The sequence below is a fragment of the Vigna umbellata genome, chromosome 7 (genome assembly GCF_029865625.1).
Source record: "Vigna umbellata cultivar VRB3 chromosome 7, Vumbellata_1.0, whole genome shotgun sequence".
In the NCBI taxonomy this organism is placed as follows: domain Eukaryota; kingdom Viridiplantae; phylum Streptophyta; class Magnoliopsida; order Fabales; family Fabaceae; genus Vigna; species Vigna umbellata.
This window is the reverse complement of record NC_142171.1, coordinates 2,054,568-2,077,158: the sequence shown is the minus strand read 5'-3', so window position 1 is coordinate 2,077,158 and position 22,591 is coordinate 2,054,568. Positions and strand designations below refer to the sequence as shown.

Here is a 22,591-nt window from a genome sequence, read left to right as displayed (position 1 = left end):
TATATATATATATATATATATATATATATATATATATAAAAGTGAATAGTTTTCTAACAATAACATGAAAAAAAATAAAAGAACTACCCATTTTTGACTAGTTAATTATTTTTAAAAAAAAATATTTTCTAACAAAAAAGCCCTTGGAAATGTCAAGTAATTATTATTTTAAGTTTTCATATGCCAAATGTAAAGCTGAATGAACAGGTAATTTTTCAGGAGAACTTTATCCACGTGTCTCAATTCTTGCAGAGGTCCAAAACAGTTAGTCTGTTACAAAGTAATGTCATCAGATGTACAAGGATATTCTGGCGTTCCTAATGAGGAAAATACATTTTCTATTTCCTTTTAAATGGATGAAATCTTCAGTGCGTTCTACGTTACAGCAATGAGTAATCTGACATTTTGAAGGTGCATAGATAAATATGAAGGACTATGCTGAACCCATAATCATCGTTTTGGCGCAAATTAACCTGTGATGAAATTTCAAACTTAAAGACCTAATAATTCATTCAAGTAACGTTAACCATTACTCGATCGATTTAATGACTCAATAGTGTTAAATAATGCTAATTGGACATTTTATTATCAAACAAATTTCACTATACTCTCGCTTAAAAAATTTGCCCATTCTCTTTTTTATGTAGAACTCACGTGAAATCACCTAATGATAGAGTTTCTCTTCAAACAAGTAATAGCTAAAGATAGTTCCAATGTCTTGAATCGTAAAGCGCAATATCACATCAAGAAATTAATAATTTATTAAAAAATTAAGAAATGATAAATAACATGTTCTCACAGCCTATAAACTCAGATACTAATACATTATCATTATATTTTGCTTTACAAAATTTTCTGTATATCTTACCTATCTTTTAGTCGTGGACTTCCCAGTGATTCACTAACATACAATAAAATTGTACAACTGCATGAACAAGACCCTGCCGATATTTTCTGGACTGTAATCTGAATGGAATCTCGAGACAAAATTGGTGGAAGTTGATGACAATCATAGTAATTCCAGGCATCGGATACATGCATGATTAAAAAGTCTAGACACAAGGCTATCTGGTTCAGGGACGAGAGAAAATGTCAGGCTGTTCCAGAAATGGAATGTCAATGAATTGTGCAGGATATTTTCAAGCAGCATATCTTGTTGAGCTTTATCAGTCTCTGTTGTCGGTGCAATGAAGTATCTGTTTACAGTTTAATTAGGGTAAGGTACTCAAGCACAAAAAGTAAACAAAAAATCAAGGCAGTATTACTCTCCAAATTAGACTCTAGCAAAAGAACTGGCTAGTGAAAAATGCAAACACGTGTATTTCTATTACTCGATACTAATCAATAGAGGCAAATGTCAATTTACCTTGATATGTTCTGAGAACCAACAGGGAAGAAAACATAAGAGGGTTCTACTTTCAACTTCAAGTCCTTGACAGATTTATTCTCCTCTATCAAATATTTCTGTGCAACCCTTGTCAACAGATCAGCACCATTCCCTCTCAGACTGGTATCATCGTACGTCATATAGAACTCTTCTAAGCACTCCTTTATGAACAAACTGCGTATCGAACGGTCAACCTTAAAGTTCAATATGATTACAAAAGGAAAGAGAAATACATTTAATTCAGAATGTCTATAGATTAATCAAAAATTTAGTCATGACATTTGAAATGTATGCATATTTGTAATGAAATTTGTGGTAGTACCTAAAAGTTCAAGATATCCCGAATAAGGATTCGGAACACAAGACTTACACCTTCCATTCATCCCCGTATTTATGATAATAAACAGAATTCTACTTTAGGGAGCTAGTTAAAGGAGGCTAAATAGAAGTGGACTACCAACTGCACGCACTTGCAGCATTGGTTGATTGGAATCAGTGAGCCCAAGTGAGCCTTTCCAAAGCCAGGAGCGAAGTTAAGACTTCAGCAACAAGATAACCTAATTCAATAAATAAGGGGAAACAAGGGTATAGAGGACATTAAGGGCATTGTATTTCATGTGAAGGGGAAACACTTCTGTTTCATTCTTCGGCTCATTTTCAGTAAAATAATCCTTGTTTTCTCTATTTCGATAGGGAATTCCTACCCATGCTTATGTACTGAAGGAAACAGAAGTGTTCCAATCACAAAGAAAGGGCACTCAAAAATAAAAGAGGCAGCGAACAAAAGACAAAGTTGTGCTTCTCCAAATGACAGTTATGGTGGCATCAACAAAATTGAACAAGATAGAAACGTTCACATGTCATGATTTCTCATACTCAAGCATAATTGTCACATTCTCAAGAAATTCTCATTCGGAATAACCAACTAAACACATAAGAGTATCCAACTACAACCAACTCTTATCCCGTTGAGACGCAAGAGAACAAACAACACCACAACTCTTGAATTAACGTAGGCAGTCCATGACAGAATAAGGACACTTATGAGATTACCCTCACTTCAGTAGCATCCTTGAAAATCATTTATTTAGAAAATGAAAATATTCTGCAAATATAGAGAGCATGGAAACAATACCTGTGCCTTTGAAAAGCCATCACAGCACCATTCAAAGCACTTCCAGCACCACGATCCTCCATACCAACACAATTATTAAGAAGAGAAATTGGCTTCAAAACAATGATATCTGAGTCCAGATAGATCCCACCATACCTGATAAAACAATAAAAAAAAAACAAAAAAACATTGCCATCATTGATCCTTACTCTTATTTCCCACAAAAAAAAAAAAACATCCGAAACAGTCAGCTCACAGCCTAGTCCAAATATATATATATAGACACACATAGCAAAACTGAACTGAACACTCTCAGCAAGTCGAATACTTCACCAAATTATTATACAAATATAAGCATATAGCAAACCACCTAATAGCCAAGACAACCATGAAAACCTACTTGTACAGAGCAGCTAGGCGGATAAGCTCACTGTAATGAGTGGAATAGAACTCTGTCTTCTTCCATTCAAACCACACAGAAGCAAAAATGTGAGCAGGCGTATCCTTCAGCAACTCGTCGAGATTTGGCATAGCAACAGCAACTTTGTAACTGGTAAAAGTAAGTCCTTAAAATTAAAAAACACGGTAACTTGCACGGCAAGGAAGCAAAAGCTAGACCAAGAGAGGCAACAATTACCCATCCTTAACAAAGCTCTCTTTGAAGAAATCAAGCTCAACCGTCTCAGAGAACACAACAACACAAGCAGCAGGGTGATGAAAGAGCAAACTCTCGAGGCCACGCTGGTGCCGGACAGTGTACGTCCAAGGAGGCGAATTCCACACCATAAACACCCTGGTAACACATTTCCCCACCCTGAAAAACGCATCCATGAAGTCGTTGAATGGCAATCGCAACCGCAACCCAGGATAGTACCCCCAAGTATCCCCATCCGCATATATATGATCCTTCCTAGGCTGAACCCCAGCACCAATGACATTTGCATCCTTCTGAATGCTTGATTCACCACCATTGGCACCCGAATTCATAACTTCCTGAATAATCCCATGTTCATTATTATTGTTGTTAGTGATGGTGTTATGGTTCAAAGTTTTGCGTTCTGCGCCAACTTTGGTGACTGGAGTGGGTAGCACATTGATGTTAAGTGGAACCTTCTTGTTACTAGGGAAGGGGACTTTCTTGAACTCGTGGATCCACCACTTTTGGACAGTTCGGTCGCCCCTGGTGAGCCCGGTGGTGCCGACAGCGTCGGGATCCTGAAGCAAGGGGTTGTTCAGGGGGTTCAACAAATCGAAGTTGGATCTGAACATTCTATCTTTCCTGAGAAACACGCTTTTCTTGTCGAACCAGTCGCCCCAGCCGTCCCTGAGGGGAGAGTTTTTGAGTAGCAGCGCGTCCTCGATTGTGGTGACGCGGGTGGCCATGTTCCTGACAGCGTCATCGACGGGGACGTCATCCGAGGCGAAGGCGGTCTTGGAGGGGTCGTGGTCAGAGAAGGATCGGAGGGGTAAGTCGTCGTCGGTGCGCGATTGGCGGAGGGAGGGAGGGGAGAGGAAGGACCGGCGAATGGAGGCAGTAAGGGGGTCGAAGTAGTAACGGGGAGAAGGGTTGAGGCGGAGAGAAGGAGGGTCTAGGGTTTCGTCCACGAAGTCGACCTCGTCGATGGGGTCATCGGCGGCGGAGAGGTCGGCGGAGTGGGAGAAGGAGGGGCGGGGGAGATGGTCGGAGTGAGGGTGGGAGCGGGATAGGCGGGAGTAGAGGAGGGAGACGGAGAGGAGGAGGAGCAGGGCGGAGATGACGGCGCAGAGGTAGGCGCCGTAAGGGGAGCGCCGCCGAGATCGTAGCATTTGACTCAATTCCACGATCTATGTGAAATGCGAAGGATAAAGCACATTGTTGTTTGAGTCTATTGCAGTCTAAATATCTTCACTCTCGTCTTTGAAAACGAGAAATCACGTTTAATTATTTGGACAGTCTTATACAGATTGACGATACCAATCTGGGTTTTTCACGTACAGGGTTAATCACTTCATATTTTATTAGTTCAACGTCGTTTTTTGTTTTTTTCTAACTCATACTATGAACTTTTAAATTTTGTCTCAGGATTTTCATTTTTTTAATTTTATCTTACATTTTTATTATAAATTGGTTATAGTGTGACGCTATTTGATGTTAATGTTTCAATGTCTATCTTTTTTTTTCTGTCAACAAGTTTAGTTGAAATGATAGAATGTCATTTATTATTTGCACCACATATTATTATAATAACAATTTTATCATTCGAAATAGTAATTATATTGACTGTTTTTTAATGAAAATAAAATATTAATAACATTCAAAAGTAGAATTTGAAAAAAAAAAGTATATTTTATTGTTTGAGTTATAATATATCTAAACATTTGATTGCATAAAAAATCTCTATATATAAATCAAAATTCTATGTTTAATTTTTTTTTTACTTTAGTTTTGCCTCACATTACTTTATTTAAATTGAGTTGAAGTCATGCCAAAATGATAAAAATTTTGTATATAAGCTCAAATCATTAGATAATTACATGACTTGGATTAAAAATTAATTATTGAACAAAGCAAAATTGGCCATGGCACAACTTTAATCATGCAGATGAAATGAATAAGTTGTAATATTATAACAAGATTTCACTATACAAATCAAATGAAAAATCCGTAGTATTATAAGACGATTTTAGTGTTAATAAGATTGTGCTTAAGTCGTGTTATATTGGTATGAGTTTTTTAATAGGAAGTCGTTTGGAATTACAACGGTTAAATAAAAATTAAATATTTTTGTAGTTATATAATTCAGTAAAAAAATAAATTATAGAAAGTAAATCTGAAATATAAATACTAAAACATGTTTATGATAATTTGTTCATTACAAAGTGGTGAAAAAGGTATTTAAGAGATGACGTTACGTGAAGATATCTTTTTCATTGTCATTTAGATTTTATTTAAGGAGACTGAAGTGGATCTTTGACATCATTATCTTCCTGTTCTTTCTCTTTGGTTAATATCTTGTGGCATTTGTGGCCGCATTGTAAGATGATAATATGACACGAAGGATGTGGAATGATATGCAAATGGAAGTGTTGATGATGAAGTTGCAAATAGATTTTGTGTATAACTAGGAAAAATATATGATTAGGAAGGAAAAAATGTTGTATGTGTAGGGAACTTGTTGGAATGAAGTTTGTGAGAAGACATTTGTTGTCGGGCATCTATGTATGAGGAAAAAAGGTGATTGTTGAAAACTAGACTGACCAGATGACTAGTAGTGAGGTTGTTGAGATTATGAAGAAGACCATACATGTTGATAAGTACTTTGTGGTGGAGGTTGGGTAGATTCCCCTGGTGTGTTATACTGTAATAATAAAAGGCAATTAAGATGAAAGAAAATACCAAAAAGTTGTTAAAGGCAGGTGACTAACATAATTGTTAAATGATTGTGGAGGTGAGATATAACAGATAACATGGTTAATATACCATTACATGTATGTTGTTGTGTTACACAAATGGGCATTGATATCCATGTGGTATGGTTAAAATACTTACAATTGAACTCTTTTGAGTTGAGGAATCTAGGAGCGGTAGTCTAGTACCAAGAGTGGTGTGATACTCAAAGGAAATCTCGACATGGTGTCGAGTACCAGGAATGGTGTTAATACTTAGAGGAAATCTCAGCGAGGTAACTGAGTACCAAGAGTGGTGTTAATACTTATTTGTAATCGTGTGAAGATTATAGTGGAACCATCTGTGAAGGAGACTAGACGTAGCTTAGTTGGAGGGAACTAGTATAAAATCTCTTGTGTTATTTTCTCTTCTCTTTACTAAACGATCCTCTTCAAAAACCTGCAGTTGAGCTTTATATTTCAAAATACAAGAACTTCCAAGCTAAACGATCATTTTTCTTTAAAGGAAGTTCTTACAAAACATTATAGTAGAAACATTTTGAGTAGCACGACAACCTTATCAAAGTATATCAATATATTTTAAGTCGAGCATCTAAGTTTTCAAAAGAATAATTCACACGCTTGATAATGTGCTATATTATAATGGTTGCGAAAAACGTTTTCCGAAAACACTATTCAACCCCCTTCTGATGTTTTTCAAGTACTTCAGACAAACACATTACATACGGATTTATCCGTAGGTAATTATCTACGAATAAATTTGTAAGTAATGTTACCTACAATCATTTTACCTATAGAGATTTTTGTTCGTGAGTAAACTATAGATTATATTGTGTTACCTGCAGAGATTTTACCTTACCTATGAATTTTTGTTGTAGGTAATGAGCTTTTTTTTAGTGAAAAATAAAAATTGTTGTACACATCCATCTTATCGTACTCAAGTATAATATTCTATATGTATTAATGTATTTAAAAAAATACAAAGATTTCAGCTTTTTTACTATTGTGGTGAAATTCAAATTGGAAATTACGAAAGTGGTGCAATTTAAAAAAAAAATCCACCCAAGGCAAGTCATGCAAAGTTGGGACAACTTATTGATCAAGAAGTCATGCCATTCATACACGACTTCAATTAAATTAAGTTGAAGTCGTGACATACTATGACAACTTTAATGTACAAATAGATGTACTCAAAACTTCACACAATTTTGATTACAGTTAATCATTCTACAAAGCAAAAGTCGTGACAACATGGCACAACTTCAATAATTTTATTTATAATATAAAAGTCATAGTAATAATGACACGACTTCAGTGTATTGTTAATAATATAGAAGGCGTAGTATGTTTTCACAACTTCAATTTCATGGAGATTCACAATGGTTATTATTAAGATATTTGTATGTACGGTTGGATTATTCAATGTTGTACTAATTTGCTTTATTGTGAGACTTGGACGTATGGTAATTATTGACCTTCTTTTTACTAGATAATATAAGGGGAAAAAAGGAAAAATAAAAATTATCAACTAAACAATGAAGTCGTGTCATTATTCTACAACTTTTATATTATAGATAAAATTATTAAACTCGTATAATGTTGACATGATGTTGCTTCACATAATGTTTGACTTTAATCAAAATTGTGTGAAGTTTTGACGACTTCTACTTATATACCAAAGTATGTGCCATGATTCCAATTCAATTTAATTGAAATCATGCTTTAATAACACGACTTCTTCATCGTGAAATCACCCTGTAACTTGCCTTTGGAATTTTTTAAGGGTGTGTTCCTTTGGACGGAATTTACTATTTACGTTGATTGGGAAGGATGGATTTGCAAAAGTGGTGGTGTTCTCATGGGCTGATTTGCGTGGATTTGCGACGATGGAAGGGAGAGGATTTTGGTCGAAACACTGTGCATCTCATCTCAGCTAAATTGCGACGATTTGCGCTGATTTAGGGGAGAAAGACTCGTATGCCCCTATAAGTAGCAGTACGAAGTACCAGTACAAACACTGTAGCTGCATACATCTTTCCAAACATAAACGTGGTTATTTCGTTATTCGATTCCCATTTATAATTAATCGATTCCAACCATAATAAAATAAAAAAAACTATCATCTCACACTGTTGTTTCACGAGAAGAAGTAAGCTATGTACCCTTTGACAAAAACAGTGGATTCTGGATGTGCATGTGATGACCCGGTGTGCAGGCATGCGTTTATTTGCTTTTGATAGTGCTTTTCAGCCCATTTGCAGTGGCCAGATTCTCTACTTGATAGAACCATTCACTGCCATGTAGAGAGTTCTGTGCCAAAGCTGTTTGAATTATATTACAATGCTTTGACCATCCAGAGCATTAATAAGAAGCTGGTTGGTGGATAAGTTGGGTGTGTGTATTAAGTCATGTGTGTGTTTACATAGAGACATCGAACATCTGAAGATACGGAACTGGAAAGCAACTTTGCGCGAGTGTGTGTGGTTAAGTGGTGCATTCAGAGTGACCAGCTGGGGAGTAGATATAGGTAATGCTTGTTTTGGATTTTGTTGTGGTTGTTGCAGGTAGAAGCTGTGTGATGTAGTTGAACAGGAAGACAGTTGGAGGACGAAGACGGTTGTTGTTGATGATGAGGAAGCGGATGAACATGAGAAATGAAGGAAGGACCACTGGTTGAAGAAGTTATGGAAGAAGCCACTACAATATTGAAGAAGGGGGTATCCAGACCATGGTCGCAGGTAATCGGTTACAAGTTCCGTAACCGGTTACTCAGAAGACGGTAGTATTCGGTTACACATCCCGTAACCGGTTACAGCTTCAATGGCATTTGGCAAATGATGCGTATTCGGTTACACATCTCGTAACCGGTTAAAGGTTGAACATGAACTAAGATTTTCGGTTGGTGCATGTGGTGAGACCGTTGTGGTGGCGTCGTCTCCAGTTGGGCAGGATTTGGTGTCTGTATTATTTGTAGTTGGATAGGTGCACCGTTGAAAATCTGCAGCGACCTCACCTTGCTGCATGACAGCGTTGGTGGCTATGGGGTTGACGACTACGGCGCACATCATGGAGGTGGTGTCTGAGCACTAAGAATGGAGGCATACTCATAAGCAGCGAAGAAGGGGAGGAGGGAGATGAGGGAGATGTAGATGCACACAGGAGGCCGAGAGTAATAGCCAGTTAAAGACTATGGTATTTTTTGAATTGAGGTTAACCAATTATTTGTGTTGCAGGTTTATGTAAGCTGAAGATGCATTTGGTGAGGTATTGGTAAGCTACGGAGGTGCTTGATTTGGTAAGGTAGAGATATTGTTAGTGTTCACATGTGCACAGAACACAGCCATTCCATTTTTTAATAAGTTTGCTCATTTTTAAGGTTGTTGTTTGACAGTTTCCCTAGCGACAACAACACTAGATTTGCAGAAGTATTACAGAAAGGTTGGCCAAGTTTGATGATTTTCCAAGCACGAATTTGATCAGTTCTCAGTCCAACAAACTCCTTCTTACTTCTCAAAGTAGTAAGTGAAAAGGTGACATCATAACAGAGAGGCTAAGGAAGGAGGGATAAAAACCTGTTCATTGTATATTTTTAGTTTGTAGTAGTTGTGTTAAACACAATGTTGTTATTGGTGGAAAGATGTGTATCTTACTAACTAACTTGGTGTTATTGTATTGAAGATCATATTTGAGGTCCAAAAACCTTGGTGGGTGTCGGCTGATAATTTGGGTACCAAAACGTGGTTAAGTTTCGTAATTTATTGAGTTAAAACAGTGGATACACTGACTTGAAGGTAAATGTAAGACAAATTTATGTTTTTTATTTTACCCATTATATTATATAATATATGGATGTCCTTTATTTAACAGGTTGCATTACGATTATCCAATCATTATATTTCAATATTGACACTTGAAAGTAGTATCATTTGGGATGTTACTCTGAAGACATATTCAATCTTGGCTGAAGTCTTCCTTTAAAATTTTCTTCAAAGCTTCACAACTTTCTTGAATAGGTATGATACATATGATGCGGTGTTATTATGAATTAATGTGGTTTATTTAATGAATAAATATAATGTTTTTAATTAATTATTATATGAATGTATAAATATTGTTAAATAGGATATCATTTGTTGAGTACATGAATTCAATGATGTTCATGATTTTAGTTTTTTTAATGTATAAAGTTGTTAATCTTTGCTTTAACAGGGTGACACTTTGAAGTTTATTATTTGAAGGGTTGAAATTGGTGGAGAAATTATCAGTATTGAAGGATCATATTAATTGTTGAGAATCATTCTTCATTGCATCAAACATAAGGCTTCAAGAGGTATTTTTTAATCACTGTTGGAAGTAAATATTTTTAATGAATATATGATTGCATGTTATTTTACTTGTATTTTTTTAAAAGTTATTATGTTAATATAGATACCTTTTATATTTTTGTATTGTTTTAATGTATTATGTTTATATAATGTATAAAATTTATTTATTGTAGTGATGTTGATGTATAAAATTATTTCTACATATTAAGATATGATATACGAATGTTTAAATGAATGAATTATGTGTAATGAACATATGAATGCATGATTTTGTTAATTGTAATTAATTTTGTTTAAGAACATATAGATGGAAGAAAATATAGATTTATCATATTTGGATGGTGAAGATATAGATGACGATGTGGTCGGTGTAGACTTCAATATTCTTGCAATGATACGTCAACAATTACAAATAACTACTTCACTAGGTGCATTGACAATGTTATGCATTGTTGCACACGTATTGAATATCTTGAATATGTACACGAGTCAATCGAGTAGTGTAAGGAATTACCTACCAGACAGAGACCGTCGAAGGGAGCAATTAATGTCATATCTTGTGCATACTAATCGGTGCCGCGACATTATAAGGATGGGTCCAGAGGCATTTATTACTCTTTGTGACACCGTAAGATCAACTGGGTTAGTGAAGGACGGAATTCGGTCCACAGTTGAGCAACAAGTTGCTCAATTTCTTCATATAATAGGGCATAATGTTAAGAATCGAAGTGTCGCATTTTTCTTTCATCGATCGGGTTCGACGGTTAGCAGACACTTTCACAATGTATTGGATGCTATCTTAAGTTTGGAATCTGAATTTCTAATTCAACCCTCAGGAAATGAGGTTCATCCATATGTCTTGAACAATGGTCGATTTTACCCCTACTTTAAGGTACTCATGAAAAATATTTGTACATGTTCTTTCATAAATGGATGATAAGAAATTGTTTAGTGTTATGATGACTTGATATTTTTATGTTTAGGATTGTTTAGGGGCCATAGACGGTACTCATGTTCGTGTTAACGTTCCAACAAGTGATGCTCCGAGATTTCGAGGAAGAAAAGATTGGCCAACTCAAAATGTGTTTGCGGCGTGTGATTTTGACATGAAATTCACATACGTTCTTGCTGGGTGGGAAGGCACTGCATCTGATTCAAGAATTTTAAAAAATGCTATTGAACGAGATGATCCGTTGGTCATCCCTGAAGGTCAGTGTGTACATTGTGATGTTCACTGTTTTCTGAAGTATTGACTAATCATGAGTATATGTGGAAATTTGTAGGAAAATATTACTTAGGTGATGCTGGATTTATGTTGAAAAGCACAGTGTTGACTCCATATAGAGGCGTCAGATATCACCTTAAAGAATATACACATAGAGGACCACAAAATGCACGCGAGTTGTTTAATCATCGACATTCATCGTTGAGAAATGTTATAGAAAGAACTTTTGGTGTGTTGAAGAAACGATTCCCTATCATTGCAAGTGGCACTGAACCACACTATGGATTGCAGACAATGACAGACATAATATTAGCTTGTTGTATCTTACATAACTTCCTTCGTGGTGTTGATCATGATGACTCGTTACTTGATGAAGTTGACAATGAGTTGAATGAAAGGGAAGATCATAATGTTTCATTCTCTCAAGTTAGAGAAGAGGACCATAGGATTGGTAGTAGTATCAGGGATTCTATAGCTGATCATATGTGGCAAGAGTATCAATACTCATAGTTATTGTATTTTATTGTGTTGTAATAGTATTTGGTGTTATGTGTATGACAAGAACAGAATATTAATAATGTTTAATGTTAACTTGTTACTATTTTGTGCATGAAATAGGTTAAATGAACAGAGGTAAGGCAGTTGCGAGTCAGTCTTCTGCTCCGACTAGAGAGTTCATGAAGTGGACAGAGGACATGGATGCACGTCTTCTACACTGTATGATTGACGAATCACGAATCGGTAATAGGGTTGACGGAAGCTGGACAACCCAAGCCTATAGTAACATAGTTGATCATCTTAATAGTGCTGGGTATGTCGCCATAACAAAAAATAATGTTAAAAATCGTCAGAAAGTCTTGAAAGATAAATGGCGTGAGGTACATGATTTGTTTTCTGGATTGAGTGGATTTGCGTGGAACCCGGTTAGTATGACATTTCATGCTGAGGACGAAGTTTGGATGGACCTGATTCAGGTATTTGTAAACGATTACCTAACATTTTGTCAATTCGTTATTATAGTTAATATGAAGCTTTTTTGTTTAATCAGTCGAGGCCAGCTGCGGCAAAGTGGAGAGTCACTAGCATAAAACATTACGATTTGATGGTGGAGTTATGGGCAGCTGACCGAGCTACCGGGAGTGGTGTTCGAACTGCTCGTCAGGCACGTCGACAGCGGGTTGGTTCTCGTGTCAGTGTTGACTTGAATCAAAATGTTGAGTACATCCCAGAACAGCCTCAGTGGGCGGACTATAGAGACCCAACTCCACCATCACCTCCGCCATCTGTCGATGAATATAGTCCAGGCCAAACTCAATTTGTGCCTTCCGTCCCATCCGCTGGAACTTCATCTTCACGGGGCTCGAAAAGGAAGGCATCTATGGTCGATGTTATTGATTCTCAGTTTGATAAGTTGACCACCAGCCTGGATGGTTTCGCAAATGTCCTTAGCTCATCAAATGTTCATTTTGGTGTGATCTCTGATGCAGCCGTGCGTCAAGTGTCAGCAATGGAAGATAGAAATCAAATACTCCGGCGCAACCCGAATTACACATATACAGAGGCGGACATTTATGAAATGTTGACTTCTATGAACATCGCTGACGAGAATTTGCTGGACCAATGTTATGATTTCTTATGCGGAAACCCCACATGTACAAAGAGGTTGATGGGACTGCCACCACATAAGCGGTGGAATAAATTATGGAAAATGATATCGGGCGGTGACTGTTAGGATTCTTCATGACACACTTACTTCTATTAGTATTAAATGAAATTCTGTATCGGTAATTTAGTTATGAATTATTATATTTGTATGGTTGTTGTCATTTTGTAGTTCTGTTAATGGTTACGATGTATGACATTTGTTCTTATGTGTTGTTATGCATTGTTATTATGAAATATAAGTAATATCTTATCATGTACTTTCTTCTTATTTTAATGAAATGATTTGTTGAAGACATTATCAGATGGCCTCATCATCAACAAAAAGGCAAAGAAAAAGCCGTAAGGGAAAAGAAACTCTTACTGAGGCAGAAGATGCACCCCTTGTAAGACCATCTGTAGAGGAGCAATTAGATCAGCGTCGTTTTTTTCACACACAGTCATCAAATGGAAAACTATGCAGCTGATTTCTGTACAAGGACTATAGTTCCTCCCAAGATAATGAATTATGATTCATTTACCGGTTCAGGCTTATTTTTCCAGCAGCATCTTCTATTTCAAGGGTTGAGCCAATTTCTTACATTACAGGGACCCTACTATCCGGATCTAATAAAGGTCTTTTATTCAAATCTGAAGATATCATCAAATGGATATATGCTGAGTGAGGTAAACAAGAGAAAAATTAGATTCAAACCTACTGATTGGTTGAATGTAGCCAACTTGAAGTACGACGGTCAGAAATTGTGTTATTCAAATCTCCCACAGGACTTTCCATATGACCGAGACATGGCATTAGCTACTATGATCATACCAGATTTGCAGGGTGGTCAAGGTGTTTTAACGGTTGGTTGTTTGAATATCAATGATAGGCTTCTGCATTACATTATTGTGCATATGTTGACTCCACGACCAGGGAATTTTGCTAGGTTATTGCATGAAGATATTTTTATGATATGGGTGCTTAAAAATAATATAGCAATCAATTGGCCTCATCACATCATGCAGCATATGCTTAAATGCAAGGCCAGTGACACACCCCTCTCATACGGTGTCCTTATCACACAGATCATGCTATATTGTGGAGTTCACGTCGATGCCGATGCCAGCACTCATATAGGGTCCCGACATCACTTTTCTATCAATTCTTTGAAGAGGATGAAAATTATTAATGTCAACGGTGTTTGGCAACACGATCTGGATGATGAAGAAGAAGAAGACCAAGCAGACCCTCATCACCACACTGTGCAGCCTCCTGTACCTCTATCTAATGCTAACATGATCACTCAAATGTGGGAAGGAGTACAAGACTTGAGACAAAGAATGCAGGGTATGGAACAAATGCAGGTGCGGGTTCAACGTATTGAAGATAACTTGGCAAACCTTTCCCTAGACATGAACCGCCAATTTGCTAACCTGAATCAAAATGTGAACTCGATTCTTCACCATTTAGATGATTAAGTTCATTATATTTCCGATAATATATTCCATGACTTCAATGTTTTTATTTTCGTTTGTATGTGACTTTGAAATCTTAAATTATGTTACAATTTCCCTAAACATTTTAAAATATATTAATTTTATTACATTATAACTTTTATAATTTTTAAACAATATTTTTAACAATTATTCATAATTTTTTTCTCTTTATAAACATTTTTACAATTAAATATAACATTACACCATCACATTTTATAATACTTTTATAAGTAAGGGCAATTTGGTAATCTATATTTTCTACCAATTAAACTAATTTTTAAAATCTATCACATCAATCAAATCCTACACTAATTCTCATAAACTTTCCTTCCAAATCCACTCTCAATTAACCTCAAATCCACTCAAAAAGACAACAAAAAAATTACCCTCAAATCCACTCAAATCCACTCCCCCAAATCATCTCCCTCAAATACCTTCAAAAGAACACACCCTAAAAGAATTACATCACTTTCATAATTTTCAAATTGCTAAAACAAAAACCAAATATTTCACTAAACAACTTTAGAAGGTTATATCAAAAGGAAAACATGTTATACCAATTACTTTTAAACACATAATATTACTAAATGAGATTAACACACTGAGTGGTAAAATAAAATAAAATAAAGAATTTATCACTAATATATTTTATAACTTAATAATTCAAAAGTAATATGTAAATCATATTTCAAATTTAAGGACTTGTAAAATTCATGAAATTAGTAATATTTATTTTTATGTGAAATTTTTTCTTTAATTTGTATGTTATCATTCTATTACTTTAATCTTGAGCTTAAACAATCTTAAAATTCTCCATTTCATCTGTCATGAATTCTTGATAAATAAAATAAAATAAAAGTAAATCCTCTTAAAGTCATTTAGTGACGAACACTTGAATACCTTTTAAGTGATATATTTTAAACATGTATATTTGAGAACTTTTTCTCTCAAACAACTAATAAAATAATTATCAAACTAAAAGTCTATGTATACATGGTATTGTATATTAGGAAACCATGATTTTAGAAAGAAAAAAAAAAATTGAAGGAACCAGGATTTGGTAACCCATGACACTAGATTGTTCCTAGGTCGCATATCATACCGTAAAGAGGAGAAATATGGAGATAGAAGAATCAGTTAGCTATTGAGAAAACAATTTGATGGAACTTGAAGAGGAAGATGACAAGGAGCTCCAATTTCTTTCAACTCTATTTGTAGTAAGGAGCTCCAATTTCTCTCACCTATCTTTCACTCGAAATGAGAAAATAAAACAACTTTGGACTATTATACTTAACTTGCAATGCTTAATTTTTGGAGAAAATTCCAAATTAAGTCAATTGTTAAAATCTCCTTTATCACCGCCTTCATTTCACTAACTGAATTTTAAAGGGTTAAATGAACTAAAAAAGTTCAAGAAAATTTGAGAGTTGGAGGAACTATGCAGAAAAACTTTCAAATTGATTTTCTTCATAATTTTTCTGAGCAAAAACGAAAAAAGACTAAGAAATTGTTTCTACTAAAACAATTTTGAATCTAAGTCTAAAAGAAACTAAGTTGTTTCTTTTTTTTCTACCTAATAGTATAAATCACAGTTTAGGATTTATAACTAACATATCTCCTTATCTTCATTGTTTTGTTTGAAAAAAAAATATAATGTGGTGCAAATAGTGTTATTTCTCTTTAGTTATTTTTTACAGCAGCTCTTTCTTTCAATTTTCCATATTCAATGGTGAGACCCTAATAAGATGTGAGTGGACTGCAGTCATTGTTTTTGTTTAAAGGAAAAAAAAAACAGTAAGATGCAAATAGTGCTGTTTACCCTTTACTAGGGTTTGAGTTTTTTTTTTTAACATTCCTTATTTGATGATGAAATTCAAACAAGATAAAAGAAATTAGAAAAACATGAGTTATAACATGTGACTTAACTAATAGTTTATCGTTTAATGAATGCAATTAATAAAATTTTACAAAAACATACAAACTGTAAAGAAATTGTACTTTAGAGAATCATATTGAATAGCAGTTTTACATAGAATTCTCCAGAATTAGCATTAAAACACGATAAGAATAAACAAATAATTCGAGTATATTGCGAAACCAATCAACTCCAAGGAGCAGACCATATGTATCAATTGAATTGTTTTGTTCATTCATGTCTTTCGAGTAGTTCCAAGAAACTATCAACTCAGGTGGAGGAAAACGTATTTCATTTCTATTCCTGTTTCTAGGATAAACCACTTTGTGACATGATACAATATAAGTATCGAACAGAGAAAAATAACAATAAACAAAGTGAAATTACAGAAAAGAGAAAAAGAAAGGTGCATTAGTTCAATCGAAGCAACCTAGAGAAATCTAAAATGTATCAGCGATGCTTCATGGTGGGTAGCCATTCCTTTGTGCGTGGCATTGCATGAAATAGAAGACCAAAAGCTTTCATGGAGAACCATCTTCCATTCTTCTCATTAGGTAAAAGGATAGAAGTTTGAAAACAACAAACTACCAAGAAATATATATGCTATAGAGTATGCCCATATCACGTATCCCCATCTATAGTATTTTGTAGGATATGCCATTATGTACGCTGCAAACCAATAAAGAGGAGGGCTCGCTGACAAGAAACGAGTAGCCACCTGTTAAATCTCAATCACCAAAAGTTCCCATTAGTAACAGAAAATGGAGGATGGAAAATGCAGGATGCCTGTAAATACTTTTCTTGTAGTCAAATACTATTTAAAAAACTTCCCCATAAGAACTTTTAAGAGAAAATAGAAAAAACAAAAGTTTATCTAAAGAATCAAATTAGTCTGTACATGAGCTAATTTGTAAAAGTTCATTCGTAATCTTTCTGAACCTTTATTTTTTTAACTCGTAAATAAACTAATTTTAACTTGCGGAAAAAATCATTTCATTTTTTTTTCTTTTTCTCTTCTATAAGTCCTTGTAGAGAGATGTATGTTGCAACAAGTTCATGTCGATTTTCGTTGCCCCATTTTCCCTGGTTACCAAGTTTAGAACATTTAAGAGGACAAGGTCTTAAAATATGATCATTAGCTAAAGTTCAAGTTTATACGGGTTAGTTCTCTTAATATGAAAGACAAAAACATGATAGTTGACACTAACCTGTACATGCATGACAAGGAAAGCAGTACATGCCATGAATCCCAAGTGTAACACGAATGGGAGCACAGATGCAGACAAGTATCCTGGCCATGCTTCTGCTGACTCGGATTCTGTGGGAACAGTGGCAAAGTCTCCCTTGATCACATTCTTTCTTCTCCTAAGATTTAAGTGTTCTGTTGAAGGAGTGAGTAATGTTACGGTTGCGAAAGTAAGATATAAAGCCTGATTAAATATTCAAAGTCACAAGATTATGTAGCATGCTTATATGCTGTACAGAGCAATGGATGAAGCAATTAAGTATAGCTTGTAGTTCTGTACATATACAGCAGAAAGGAATGACCAGAACACCAGATAAACAACAAAATGGCCAAACCGCATGTGAGAGAATGAAAAGGATACACCACCATATAAAAACTGTCAACGCAGATGATTAAATTGTTATACCCAATTTAGTGAATCACTTCAAAGTGTGCAAAGTAATTACGAAACACAATTGTAAATTTGAGAATCGTACCTTCTACCCTAACAGAGGAGGATTTCCCCACACTATCAGCTTCTTTGGACCTTGAGAGATCACCTGACGAAAACACAAATCCACAGCTCTTTTCTTCCATTGGAGCTAAAAAACCCAATGAGAAAAAGTTCTGAGGCCTTGACTTGGCATAATGGACAATCGAGCACAGTGCCAGAGACAGTATTGGGGATGCAAGAAGAAAGTTAGGCAATTGTTTCAGCCGAAAATATCTCAAGAAACCTACACCCCTGGACAATCAGAACTTAACAATGATCAACTGGAAAACTGAATATTTAAACATCCAAATTCTAACATTATACACTACAAAGAAAATACATCATAATAGGTTGCATAGAGCCATAGAATAGAGTATAATATTCAGCCAATAGCATAGGATTAGCAAAATAAATCAACATAAATTTTGGAACTTAATAGTGAACATACCAATAATGACTTTGAATGTAGCCGTAAAGTAACGGTATCCTTGCCTTGCACCAGGGCCTTATTTCATCATGAGAACGACCAACACACATATTGTAATAGCCATAAGCCTGGAAAGCTAAAAATGGAGCAAAAATACATGCAGTGCGTAAAGCTCCAACAAAAATAATCTGCAAAGCTAACTGGAAAAATGACCAAGAATCAATCCATTATTCCAGTTTATATTTCAAGCTAGCAATGATTGAAAACCTTTTTCTTTTCAGTTGAAATGGAAATCAATCCTAAAACACCCTAACTACTTGAGCAACGTCTATACCTCAGTTTACAAAGGTTTCTTTAGCACTGATAGAATGGTGGTGAAGGGTAGGGATCCAAAGCAATAGCACAGAAAGAAAACGGATTTCATTAAAGGATCCTTTATCCATATCAGGCAATAGAAAATTATGTGCAACTCGTGGCAATTCAAGACTGCCTAGAAACTCTCCCAGTAAAAACTACAAACAACTTCCCTTCCCTCTCCCTCTCAGACCAACGTCCAACTTATTCTAACACTGACAGAGAAGTTAACTATAGCTACTCGGACTTCTCTGAGCTAGAACTTTATTTGTATCCCAGTGAGTTATAACTACTTAACACTGTTAGTTACTATATTTATTTCTATTCTTCTGTCTTCGCACATGCATTTTCCTAATGAGGGTCCTTGCATCAAGGACATAGTTAAGAAACAAATTAAGCAAGTTAAGAAAATTATTAGTTCGGGTTACACACTTTTCTAGTTTATGACTTATCACATGAAATATCCACAACTACAAAATTCCCTCAATTTTTTTTTTGTAGCATACAATAGCACACCCCTACCACTTTTTATCCTCAATCTTCCACACCGAATACCATAACCATCTCTAGTCATTTATTTAAATGACATTACACATATTGAAGAAACCATATATTTCTTCAGGCTAGCAGCCAAGTTCATTGAATTCACCTCTCTTTCTCCATCTAACATCAGCAACCACATTCCTAATTTTGCAAATTATTAACATGGTTGATTCAAATTCCCAGACATGGAAAACAGTTGCATCGTTAATCAATACAAAGACAGTCATGCGAGACTGAATGCAAATGACATTTTCCACTCAGACTTCCAAATCATTTATCAAGGTTCCTATTTTTGGATAAACTTCCTGGCAAACAATTACAGAAAAAGAAAATAAAAAAGGTAAAATGAATGGAATCGCTCCTATGGGTTAAAATCAATTTACGCATATCAAGAAGTTATTATGACACAGATCTGACATGTGAATGAGATACTACGATACAGTTATTCTAAATAATATGTAGGATAGAGTATTATTTAAAATACACATCTAAACAAGTATACAAACTTATAAAACATGATTGTAAGCAATTCTGCAAACCTAAATTAAGAAATACCTCTTAACATTACTAAAAACAAAATCATCACAAATTTCTTTCTACCATCTACAAGTAGGATTAACCATTGTGAACCACATTCGTTTCTTGACATCATCCATAAAGGGGGAAACAAAATCCATTTTTGGTTCATCAAAAGACAATGCTTCTACATTTCCAACTAAACATGTTTTCTATGTCTCAAGTTGTATTGGATTTTCATAAGAAAAATAAATAAATAAATAAATTCAAGGCCCCAATGCTACGCCTATACTAATGGTATAATAATCAGACAGCGGCAAGTCTAGTAAAACAAAGCATACAGATTTACGAAAAAAAGTTTATCCAAAAGAGTGGGAAGGAAAAGAGTAAAAGGAGAATGTAGGAGGGGGAGGAACTAACAAGAAGACGCTTCTGGCGAAACAGGGCGTGATAAGAGCGATGCATGGTATGAAAACAGAGATAGCCAGCATTAAGCACGCCATTGGACCTTGCACAACCGGAGAGCGCGAAGAAAAGAACGGCCAAATTGTTTCGGCCGCAGACGAAGTGATACATCCCTCCAAAACACACAAGAGCGTACAAACTCTCGGAGTATCTGCCATCTCAGGAGAAATCAAACACAGAGGCAAGAAATCCATAAAGAGGTGCGAGAAAAAGAAGATTTACATGGAGGAGTAAAAGACAGAGGCGGGGTTGAAGCAGAACAAAAGAGTAGCCCTTAACGCAGTGTCGGGGTCCTTCAATAGGGTTAAGGAGAGTCTGTAGAAGTAGAGAGCGGCGAGAACGAAGGCGAGGTTGTTGATGAGGTAGGCGGAGATAACGAAGAGGGGTGTTTGGGTGGGGAGGAAGGAGACGAGGGAAAGAGAGAGAGGAAGAAGAGGGAGGAAGGCGAAGGATTGTTCGTACTCGTAGCCGCACTGAACGATGCGGAGGAAGTAGACGGAGTCCCAGACGACGGCGTTTTGGAGAGGGGAGGAGAGTGTGGCGTTGGGGGTGGAGAGGCACGGAGGGTTTAACGCTGCAGATGTGTCATAGGGTGAGAGAAGAGTGCGGAAGAAGACGATTAGGGCGAGGAGGAGGAGTCTGGAACATATTGCAGATTTTAGTACCAAGTGGTGGTGGTGACGGTGGTGCTCTGCTGTTGTTTCCGCCATTTTTGAATAGGGATCACCTCGCATTGCATACACCACTGTCCCTATTTTTAGGAATCTATGGTTTAGAAAGATGATTAATTAGACACTTCTATAATATAATCACTCACCAACTTCCACTAAATACTGAGTAATAAAATAATATACTAAATTTAATACAGTTAACTATCTTTTAAATATTGTTTATTCTTTCGGTTTGTATATGTCCGTACTTTTAAAATATGACTTCACTTTCTAAAATTAAAAATTCAATTTAATTGTTTTATTTTATTATTTTAAAAATATTAAACTCGTGTTTATATTTTAACTTTCAAATGATGAAATGAAGTTATGTTTTAAAACTGTATAATTATGTTGAAAATATAATTATCTATTTTTTTCTATACACTTATATATTACAATATGTTTTATAATGGGCCGGACTTTTATACATATTATCTTCATGGGTGTTGCTCCCTCCACCATCCCAAGTGTTCTTGCACCTTTTCACTATTTTTTTTATTTCAAAAATGTTCTACACATTTCCACTATATTCAATAATCTTTCTTTTTCTCTCTCCGTATTAATGGAGCATTCACATGGCTCAGATTGCAAAATTTTATTTATACTTTTCCTTAAATAAGTTTGATTCAATCTTATTTTTACTGTTCAATATTTTTTTTCTTCAAATTATTTAATAAATGGTAAAATTTTATTCTAAATTTCTAGAAAAATGTTTATATATATATGTGTTTTTTACATTTAATATCTATAATTTTTAACATTATATTATGTTTTAACTTACCGACATGTTTGACTCAAATAACTTGAATAAAGTATTTAATTATTAGATAAATAATATAAAAATATTATTAAATACTTAAAAAATAAAATAAAAGTTATTTGTTAAAGATTTGGAATTTATTTAGTTCTTTCGTCATTATAAAGTTAGTATATAATAATAATACTTTATTATAAAGTTCGTCATTATAAAGTTAGTATATATTATTTACTATTAATATTATTATGTTTATTATTTTGTATTTGCATCTAACTTTTAAGTTTATAAAATTGAAGTGGTAGAAGCACTAATATTGAAATTTCCTCTGAATTTTATATTTTGCAATATATCACAAGTTAAAATCTAAGTCATATGAATACCCCATTAATGCAGAGAGAGAAAGAGAAAGATTATTGAGGATAGTGAGAAAGTGTAGGGTATTTTTGGAATAAAAGAAAATAGTGGGGAGGTGTAGAGTATTTTTGGAATGAAAGAAAATAGTGGAGAGGTGCAGAAGCACTTGGGGTGGTGGAGGAAGCAACACCCTAACTTCATTAATTCGATATAGTAAACTTTAACTATCAACACAAAACTAACAAATTCTCTTTTA

General features: G+C 35.0%; 3 protein-coding genes across 3 annotated transcripts; 1 reads left to right on the top strand and 2 right to left on the bottom strand.

Moving 5' to 3' along the window:
- Window positions 1-738: 738 nt before the first annotated feature.
- LOC124846259 (uncharacterized protein At4g19900-like) lies at window positions 739-4,455 on the bottom strand. Its single transcript, XM_088093898.1, has 5 exons — window positions 3,139-4,455; window positions 2,902-3,051; window positions 2,523-2,657; window positions 1,367-1,561; window positions 739-1,196 (listed from the first exon to the last, which is right to left on the bottom strand). Exons 1-5 carry the CDS (start codon window positions 4,305-4,307, stop codon window positions 1,010-1,012), a joined length of 1,836 nt encoding a protein of 611 aa, XP_087950024.1. The 5' UTR covers window positions 4,308-4,455; the 3' UTR covers window positions 739-1,009.
- An 8,950-nt stretch (window positions 4,456-13,405) lies between these two features.
- On the top strand, window positions 13,406-14,558 carry LOC148194934 (uncharacterized). The gene has a single exon (XM_088094305.1). The coding sequence runs from the start codon at window positions 13,548-13,550 to the stop codon at window positions 14,556-14,558; it is 1,011 nt and encodes a 336-aa protein (XP_087950431.1). The 5' UTR covers window positions 13,406-13,547.
- Window positions 14,559-16,700: 2,142 nt separating this feature from the next.
- LOC148194933 (uncharacterized) lies at window positions 16,701-21,288 on the bottom strand. The gene is made up of 6 exons (XM_088095533.1): window positions 20,737-21,288; window positions 20,470-20,665; window positions 18,658-18,836; window positions 18,214-18,461; window positions 17,700-17,872; window positions 16,701-17,209 (listed from the first exon to the last, which is right to left on the bottom strand). Exons 1-6 carry the CDS (start codon window positions 21,246-21,248, stop codon window positions 17,042-17,044), a joined length of 1,476 nt encoding a protein of 491 aa, XP_087951659.1. The 5' UTR covers window positions 21,249-21,288; the 3' UTR covers window positions 16,701-17,041.
- Between the last annotated feature and the right edge of the window lie 1,303 nt (window positions 21,289-22,591).

What these genes read in the sequence shown, in the direction of transcription:
- LOC148194934 (XM_088094305.1), top strand. Translation starts at nt 13,548, where the DNA reads ATGGAAAACTATGCAGCTGATTTCTGTACAAGGACTATAGTTCCTCCC.
- LOC148194933 (XM_088095533.1), bottom strand. Translation starts at nt 21,248, where the DNA reads ATGCGAGGTGATCCCTATTCAAAAATGGCGGAAACAACAGCAGAGCAC. An exon ending in TTCGCCAGAAGCGTCTTCTT is followed by an intron (nt 18,837 to 20,469) that starts GTTAGTTCCTCC and finishes TCATTTTTCCAG; the next exon opens with TTAGCTTTGCAGATTATTTT. An exon ending in TACATTCAAAGTCATTATTG is followed by an intron (nt 18,462 to 18,657) that starts GTATGTTCACTA and finishes CTGATTGTCCAG; the next exon opens with GGGTGTAGGTTTCTTGAGAT.
- LOC124846259 (XM_088093898.1), bottom strand. Translation starts at nt 4,307, where the DNA reads ATGCTACGATCTCGGCGGCGCTCCCCTTACGGCGCCTACCTCTGCGCC. An exon ending in GAGAGCTTTGTTAAGGATGG is followed by an intron (nt 3,052 to 3,138) that starts GTAATTGTTGCC and finishes TACTTTTACCAG; the next exon opens with TTACAAAGTTGCTGTTGCTA. An exon ending in ATGGCTTTTCAAAGGCACAG is followed by an intron (nt 1,562 to 2,522) that starts GTATTGTTTCCA and finishes TTCGATACGCAG; the next exon opens with TTTGTTCATAAAGGAGTGCT.